This window comes from Nematolebias whitei, chromosome 9 (assembly GCF_014905685.2).
Source record: "Nematolebias whitei isolate Nwh7 chromosome 9, NemWhi1, whole genome shotgun sequence".
Classification (NCBI taxonomy): domain Eukaryota; kingdom Metazoa; phylum Chordata; class Actinopteri; order Cyprinodontiformes; family Rivulidae; genus Nematolebias; species Nematolebias whitei.
Window position 1 is genome coordinate 49923990 of NC_056506.1, and position 8516 is coordinate 49932505.

The 8516-nt window shown below is 42.4% G+C and overlaps 1 protein-coding gene across 1 annotated transcript in view; it reads right to left on the reverse strand.

Annotated features, from left to right (window-relative positions):
• Nucleotides 1-4116: 4116 nt before the first annotated feature.
• kcnq3 (potassium voltage-gated channel, KQT-like subfamily, member 3) overlaps nucleotides 4117-8516 on the reverse strand; it is a 54433-nt gene continuing 50033 nt past the window's right edge. The window contains exons 10-15 of the mRNA XM_037682455.1: nucleotides 7372-7565; nucleotides 7195-7300; nucleotides 5709-5840; nucleotides 5529-5624; nucleotides 5353-5440; nucleotides 4117-4764 (exon numbers count right to left, since the gene is read on the reverse strand). Coding sequence (XP_037538383.1) covers nucleotides 4117-4764; nucleotides 5353-5440; nucleotides 5529-5624; nucleotides 5709-5840; nucleotides 7195-7300; nucleotides 7372-7565 — 1264 coding nt within the window. The remainder of the gene's footprint in view (nucleotides 4765-5352; nucleotides 5441-5528; nucleotides 5625-5708; nucleotides 5841-7194; nucleotides 7301-7371; nucleotides 7566-8516) is intronic.

Consider the following 8516-nt stretch of genomic DNA (forward strand, 5'->3'; position numbering starts at 1 on the left):
GGCTGGTGCTAACAGTTATTAGCATCAACTAGTTAAATACAACTTGGATGGTGCTAACCATTTTTAGCGTCAGCTAGCAAGCATCAAGAAGGTATTTTAGAAAACTTCACCGTTCAGTGCCAATTAAAATTACAAAGCTAACTTGCGTAAACGTCTTTCTGCAAGCTGTTTTGTTTTTGTCTTATCCAATTATTTTTATGCATGTTTGTTTACTTTATAAATTAAATTTCCACAGGCATTTGATTATGATGCTTGGAACTTTTATTGGACATATGATGTAGGGTTTTTTTTTTTTTTAATTTTCAGGTTCATCCATTTGTCCATTTACATCAATTTTGACTCAAAAATGTTAATCCAATTATTGACCTCAATGCATCAATATACTAGTTTAGTATCAAAGTTGATTTGTTTTGTATAGTCTGTTGTTGTTGGACCAAGACCAAATAAAATGGTAAAACGGGGAAAAAAATTATAAAGGGATTTTAAAAAGAGAAATATCTGTCGCTGATTAACAGAGAGGAAACACCACTGAAGCCAGTACGTACTACGTACAAACTTGTTTCATTTTACTGCACAGTCCAGTAAATATTAAAGTATTTAAAATGGAAACCAATTAGGTAGAACACCAAAACATGTTTGAAAATCCAGTTTCGGAAACAATTAATTTGAACAACAAAAACAAACTTAATTGTCAAATTCACAAATTGATCCATTTTTAAAACTCCAACAGATTTAGTTTGTTTTAAAGTAAAATGCAGTTTTTAGATCAAATTATGAAGCTCGTTTGTGTTGAATTACTAAACGTTTAAGACGTTTAATAGAACGTGTGGCTAAAAATAAGACTTCAGATTTAAAAAGACAAACCAGTTGAATCTAAAACAAAACCACTTCATGAAACAGACAAGAAATTCAAGTGACATTTTTCTACGCAACAAGAAATGCTAGCATTTGCTTTTTGAGACACCGAGTTTACGACTTTTTGTTTTGGGTCATTAAGTCTCAAACTTAAGATTAAAAGTGTAAAATTCAGATTGTATCTTCTTTTTTTTACGTGTTTGAGCGTTGTGGAAGACCATTTTTGTTTAAATCATTTACAAACATTTTGTTATTCTAACAGTGATTTGCCGTGTTTGTATATATGGACCAGTGCTCCCAGGATTTGGGTATACGGTAGCTCGGTGGTCAGCGCCGCCGTAATCCAGAGGTTGCTGGTTTGAGGCCAGGTTGCTTCAGGAAGGACATCAGACGTAAACTGCCAAATTTTTCACGCTCTCTGTGGTGACCCCTGAAGAAGGGAGCGGCCGAAATAAACTTACTTTTGGCATAAATAGATTTGGGAGAATGTTTAGTGAAGCTTAGCGTGTTCTTCATTTTGATTGGTTATCGTGAACATGCTCCGCCCCCCGGTGGAGAGGCGTCAGTACTTCAGGGTTTTTGTTAAACGTGTGGACAGAGATATTTTGGTAAACAACGTAAAAATCCTTCGTTTTTACAAAAGTATTCGTAGTGTTGACGGAGCCAGAGAGAGGAAGCAGAAATATGTTTGAACTTTCTGTCGGAATAGAAATCTGACCCCATGTAAGAAATATTGATGTTAAAGGCAACAAAAATGCTGGTGTGCAAAAAATTCAGAGAGAATTATAAAATACAAGATTCAGCGAGGACTAAAGGACGACTTGAGACGATTTGAACTTCAGCAAGAAAAGGAACAATATTACAAACAACAAAAACCTTCACATTTTCTATACAAAGCCCGGACTGTACCTTCGAACATTTATTGTCCTTTTTCATAAAAGCAGTCTTAAATCCTGCGTGTCGTGTGAGGCGTGTGGTGGAATGACTAAACGAAGTGATTCTGGATGTTTTCTTGCTTCAGAGGCACAATGAATGAGTTCTACCAGAGCCCGACCAATATATCAGCCGATATAGAAGTTTGGGGTCATATCGGAATCGGTGATAATTGTCCCATTATGCGCCGATATAAAAACTTCTAATTTTCACCCCTACAATGCTGGAACCAGCCGTAATTGTACAAAGTATCCAGCAGAGGATGCATGCGGACTGCTTTCAAGACATGATCGCTGTAACTTTCATTTTCACTTTATTGTGAAACTTGACAAGTTTATGGTGAATAGTGGAGGACAGAAAATGTGAAAGCACGTTAGAAAGACTGTTTCAAGACTTCAAGAGTTAAAACAGGTTTAAAAGCAGCTGTTTCCTTAGATTCTTGGAGGTGGACAAAGATCAAAAATTTCCAGCCGGTATATCGGTTATCAGCATTAGCCTCCCCCGCCCAATCGCGATACCGATATTAATACCGATATTAATATAGATATTAATATCGGTATCGCGATAGCAAAAATTTCCATATCGGTCGGGCTCTAATTTCTACAGGGACATTCTACCATTTTATTATATATTTTATGATTTACATTGCATCAAACTATATAATTTGCATCGCATCATAAACTATTTTTAAATACTGTATAAGTTTAAGGAACAGAAGTATTGTTACTTTAAATAGTGAAGTTTAGATTATAACGTTGACAAAGGCCTTGTTTAAAGTAGATTAACTGTGGCTCAGCATTCCTATATTTCATGTAAAGTTTGAATATTATTGAACATCTAAAACAACTACTGAAAATGTTAAAAGATCAGATTTTTACTTTTTTGTAAAATAAATGAGCTATGTGAGAATTTATTACTAGAAATAGAGTTTTATATCTTTAAATATGAGTATAATTGTATGTAAATCATTTGTGACTCAGTTAAAATCACATTTGGCATCTGAAAGGCAGACAAGAATAAATTAAATTACTAATCTAAAATTTGGCAAATACAGAAAAAAGTAGCCCTGGTGTTTATTCAGTTAGTTTGATAAGATTATAAAAAGGCATAAAATGTCTGCTGAAAACATGTAATCAATGAAAACATTTCAAGTTTTATGAAGACAGCAAGGTTTTAATCGTTTGTGAAGGTTCTGCCACAGTTGTTCCTAATGAGAAGTTTATGTCCAATATGTTAAATATGTGATATTTAACTGTTCCAATCAGGAAACACGAGACCCGACCCAAGTTAAATTAGTCCATGTCCATTTATGAACATCCAAAAGTCGATCTTGACGCTCCCCACAGGAAGGAGCTGAAAGGATATGGCTCAATCAACATGTTTACGTGTAAAAACAGCCACATTTTGGACCCAGTAGGAATTTCCTGCTACAGAACCTTGAAATTAAAAGTGTCACTTCTGCCAAAGTTACAGTTTGAAACGACAACATTCTTCTGTAGAAAACATGGTTTAAATTTCTACCAAGCGTTCAGAAAACGGTAGATTAAAAGCGTGCAGGTGGTTGATATCCCTGAATTCATGTGCCGCCGAAGCAGCAGACGTTTAGATTCCAGTCAGATTATTTTTTTTAAGAGTTTCGTTGAGCAGAAAGGTTTGAATGTGTAACGAGCACAGTGATGCCATGATGGGAGGAACAGAAACGCTGGTTTTTGGACAGAATCGAAACCAAAGGAAGCTCAACTAAAAGCATCGTTCACACAATCGACAAACGGAACAACAAAAGACCGGAGACTTTTGGTTCCAGGTTCCCCCTCCGATCTCCACCTCATGAAACGGTGCATCATCATGCAGACCATGCAAAAACAATGGGGACGCGTTCGTATAAAAAATGGGTGTTACAAAATGGCATAGCAGGTATACGTATCCGTTCAACCGCTGTTCTTTTGATATCCTGAAGTTTGCGGCGTCTACACTACAAGTCGCATGCATCTCATGCAGTGCGGTTGGCTTTGCAGCAGTAAAGCTTTTGGGTGTATATAATATGTAGAATAATTATTTTTTCTTTGAAGTCGGCTAAATTTTTGCGGAGAGTGTTCTGTACAGAGTTTTTCTTTACAATCTGTTTCCCTTTTCCTATTTTCCAGGCGGGCTCAGTACCACGGCTCTGTCTGGACTACAGTGGTCTCACTGGACCGTGCAGCATGGAGGCAGATAAAACCCTCCTTCACCCCAAAGGTTCGGCCCAAAGGTGCGGCTTGGACCCAGTGATTTGGGTTTAGAGGCTTGGGTTGGATTGAAGGTCTTACAGACGTGGATTTCGGACTCCTCTCAGGGCGGCGTGTTCCACTCAGAGTCCCCAAAACCCTCCCCCGTGGAGGAGAGAGGCATGGCTCCCCCGCTAGGCGTGAACGGGTCTGTGTCCGTGTCCGTCTCCCCCTCCGCCAGGTAACTTGGCCTGGGTCTCGTCCAGCTGGCCTCGCCAGTCGCCATCCCAGTCCCGATCGACAGGTCCGCCCCTTCACGCTCCCCGGAGATGCTGAACCCGCTGAGCGAGCGCTCCAGCTCCTCGTGGTTCACAGACAACATGGAGAGCGGTGAGTCACCCCCCCGCCCCCCTGTGGTCCTGCCCGGCCCCACCGACAAGTCCTGCAGGGAACTGATGGGCAACACCGTCGGACGCTCTGTGTACCGGGCGACGGCGGCCGGAGGACAGCTTCCTGCCGCTGCCACCGCCCGGTCTCCAACTCCTCGTCCTCCTCCGCAGCTCAGGCTCTCCTTCCCGACCGGAACCTGGTACGACAGGTGGGGGAACACCTCGGAGTAGTTGAGGAAAACCCGCCTGATCTCACCGTTCACCGTGGAGTCGCAGGCCTCCAGGGTCATGCGGGCGGTGCCGGCCGAGTCCACCTGCAGATGCTCGGTGTGCTGTATGTGCATGTCCACCAGGAAGTCCAACTTCTTCTCCATGTCCTCCACCTGCGGCAGAGGTTTTCACAAGCATCAAAGTGACCGTCAGTTAAAGGTTTTGTGGAAAAATCTAATAAAAAGCATCAAACTCGAACTGTGACCGTGTAAAAACTGCTCGATCATGAAAAGTCCAACTTTCTGAGACCTTTAACGTCTAAATGACGGTTCTGCTGTGAAGTCTGAGCTGGAGGTCCAAACAGGACTGTTCTTTGATTTGGTGCATGAGTTTCACGTTTGATTTTGAAACTGTGCGTAGAGGACGCTTCACAGAATGGTAAGGAATGGTACTTCAGTGCTTGCGTGTCGGCGCCCTCAGGTTCAGTAAGAAAACTTCAGAAACATTTAACTGTACAAGGAACTCTGCGGTTGTTTGTAACACCAAATTAAACACTGCTGCCGGACATCGGTTTTGTTCATCTAATCTGCTTTTAGTGGATTACGTCAAACATCAGATTCATGCACCAAAATTCAAGTATGAACTTTTGTTTCTTCTCTTTGGGGTTGTGTTTGAATTTCATCCCTTCCCATGTTTATTTTGTAATAAATCCCAACAATGTTGCATGGACGTTGGTGTAAAGCCATTGTTCTAGTCCTCACCTGTCTCTCCACCCTGATAAATCTACCCATCATGCTTTGGTCTTCAGCATCTGGCATGGAGGTGGCTTTGGCTATGTAGGACTCATGCCTGGAACAAAGGGTGTTTTTAAGAAGCACATTTTTATAAAAGTCACGTTAAACCGTGTTCGACCATCTGCTGCAGTGTGTGACGGTACCTGGGCGACTGATTGGACGGGTAGTTAAAGGGAGTTTTCTGGGTCTTCTTGCTTTTAGGGGTGAGGGGAGGTCCAGGGGCGAGAATCATGTCGATCCTTTTAAAGAAGACGCACGGGTTGAGAATACAGAAGATGATAACCAAACTCAAGCCCCCCTCCACCTGTACCGTGGACGTTCACCTGGTCTGGAGGTATTTAATTCTGCAGAGCATGTCCAGGTGTCCGGCGGAGTACTGCTCGATCACGTCTTTGACGTCATAAGGCCTCAGAGTTTCCTTAAACTGCTTCTTGTTCAGGAGGAACTGCATGATCCTGTGAGACAAAGTCCAAGATCGAGACTTGACAACTGGATCGGTTTACATTTTGACAGAGTAAAAACATAAAATGAAAAACTTCCTGGAGGTGCACCATTTGAGTTGGGGATGACTCTCAGCTACTACCTCACCAGTTTAAAGCCACATCTGTAAAGTTTGGCTGAGTTTCTGCCATTAGCTAAAGTTGATTAGCTGCGGCTAAGTTCATTCCTGTAAACTTCAAATATTAAACAAAGTATGTCGTTTACGTGACTCATCTAGATTCAGAGTTTTTTGCGGAGTGGGTCAGAGACGTGGTAGACGGCATCATTTCCCATTGATTGAACTTAAACAACAAGGTGGCTGTCTACAATAGAACATCTGTGGTGGAACGCGAGTCATTTGGCCAATCACAATCAAGATAGACGATCGGGAAATCTTTCCCATGGACGAAGGAAACTGGTCTACGTTATAACCAGTCACTTCTAAAGTTGGACACAGTTTGGAGGTAAGTCTCGTTATCTGCCAACGATATAATATGCGTGTAAGTTGAACTAGATTTGGAATAAAACGATCCTACTTTAGCAACATCGTGGGTCTCAATCCGTTACCTTTTCTAGCATAACGTTATCGGTAATGGAAAGCTCGTCAATAATGCTAGCTAGGATGTCAGCTGTCAGAGAGTTGTGCGTTAACGGTAGTTAGAATGTCACTCGGTTCAATGCAAATCAGTTTGGGATGCTATCTCTAATGCATCTAATGCAAATTGGATGTTAGTAAATGTCTTACCTGAAGCATGTGGTCTTTTCCCTAATTATCTTCTAGGAGTATACCAGAATGCTTAATTTACATGTTAACAACCACCCCCCATTTTTCAGCTCGTTCAGCAGATTTTGTTGTTTCAAGGATTCATGAACCAAAACATTCGGCTCGTTCAGGACGTTCCTGCTTCAGCTTTGGTTTTTGTGCAGTTTGTGAAATGTTTGGCTCAGTCGGCCATTTTTGTCTCACTGAAAATAAATGGAGCTCGTCACGTCCTTAAAACCCTTTAGCTGCTTTAAACCCTTTAGCTGCTTTAAACCCTTTAGCTGCTTTAAACCTTTTACTGCTTATTTTAGTTTCTTTCTGCTAATTTCAGGTTTTGGTTTTGCAGCTTAAGGTTCTCCAAAAACAAAATGGCTGCAGGACTCAGGTTTGTTTCGTCTGAAGGAACCACAAGACGTCTGGGACCAAAACCAGGCCAGAGGAGAGCCGTTTACCCAGAATGCCAGCTGTCAGCACGGAGGCGATGGGCTGATGGAAGGTTCTGACTTCTGATGTGAAAAACTGACACTAAAGAAACCCTGCACAGGTCCGGTCTCTGAGCTGCTCACCTGACGGCCCTGATGACTAGTTTGAGGGTCGGGATCATCTCCTCCAGGAGGATGTCTGGGGGGAACCCTCGATCCTCTAAGGCTGGGTCAGTCAGGGCTCCAGCGTCTGACAGAAAAACAGGAGAACACGTTTCAGAGTCGCTCGTCGGCTCGTCGAGGTCCTTCGCCTCCTCTTACCTTCAGAGCTCTGCCGGAGCGTGGAGGCCTTCATGCGGAAGGCCGTGCGGAAGCGTTCCCGGTTGCTGAAGCCGGCAGGTTTGGGCTCCTTGGAGGGACTCTCTTCGACGGACTCGCCCGCGAGCTTCTTGCCCGTCGCCACCGACGGCCTCGCGTTGGAAAGACGAACTCGCTCCAGTAAACTCACCTTCTGGCTGAAGAGGACAGAAGACACAAGAGCTTCACTTCCAGAGACTGGAACTGGTGACCAGATCAGGTTCTCGTTCTCCTGTTAGAACCAGGTAAGGGGGCTCCCAATGATGGGGTCCGGACCCCAATGAGGATCACAAAACATCAAGTGTGGTCTTTAAAAATAATTAGATATGTGGAGCTTGTGTAATCAATGTCCGATTTTGACGATATTTGTCACAAAAGATAAAAACCAGTCAAAGCAGGGGTCCGCAAGCTGCGGCTCTGGGGCCACATGCGGCCCTTCGGTCCCTCTGCAGCGGCCCCTTGAAGCTTTGACCCAACGAACATGAAACTGGATGTTTTGGGCTTTACAGGGGAGACGGAAAAGTTTAGCTGTTTTCCTGTCCAGATGTTTTTGGAACAACTTTAAGACAAACTGCTAAGAAGAAACATGACAAATTAATTTGATAAGAAGAAAATAAACAATTAGTCAAAGTTAATGAAATGATCGGTTTTAAATTTAAACACTCAATAACTTAAATTTACATTTACAACAAACTGACCAACTTTTATATTCACCTTAACCTTCACCTTTTGAGCTTTAAAGTGGGACGCTGAATTATTAAATTTTTCACAAACAGTTTAAATTTTGAGCCAAATTTTTCTAAACTGAACTTTTTCTTTTTTACATGAACGTGATTGACTCATCATAAATTATTTTTTAAAAATCAATAAATGTTTAAAAATATTATGGGTTTTAGTTATACAACGTCGCCCCCACAGGCAGAAAAAGCCGCCTCCAACAAACTCAAAGTGGCCCATGGGCCAGCAGTTGATAATCCCAGTTGAGTGGCCCATGGGCCAGCAGTTGATAATCCCAGTTGTTGGGTTTTGCGGCTCCGGACATGTTTAGTTCAGAGCAAAGCAGAGCCGGTCTCCGGTTGGACAGACCATCGGAGCCGGTCTCCGGTTGG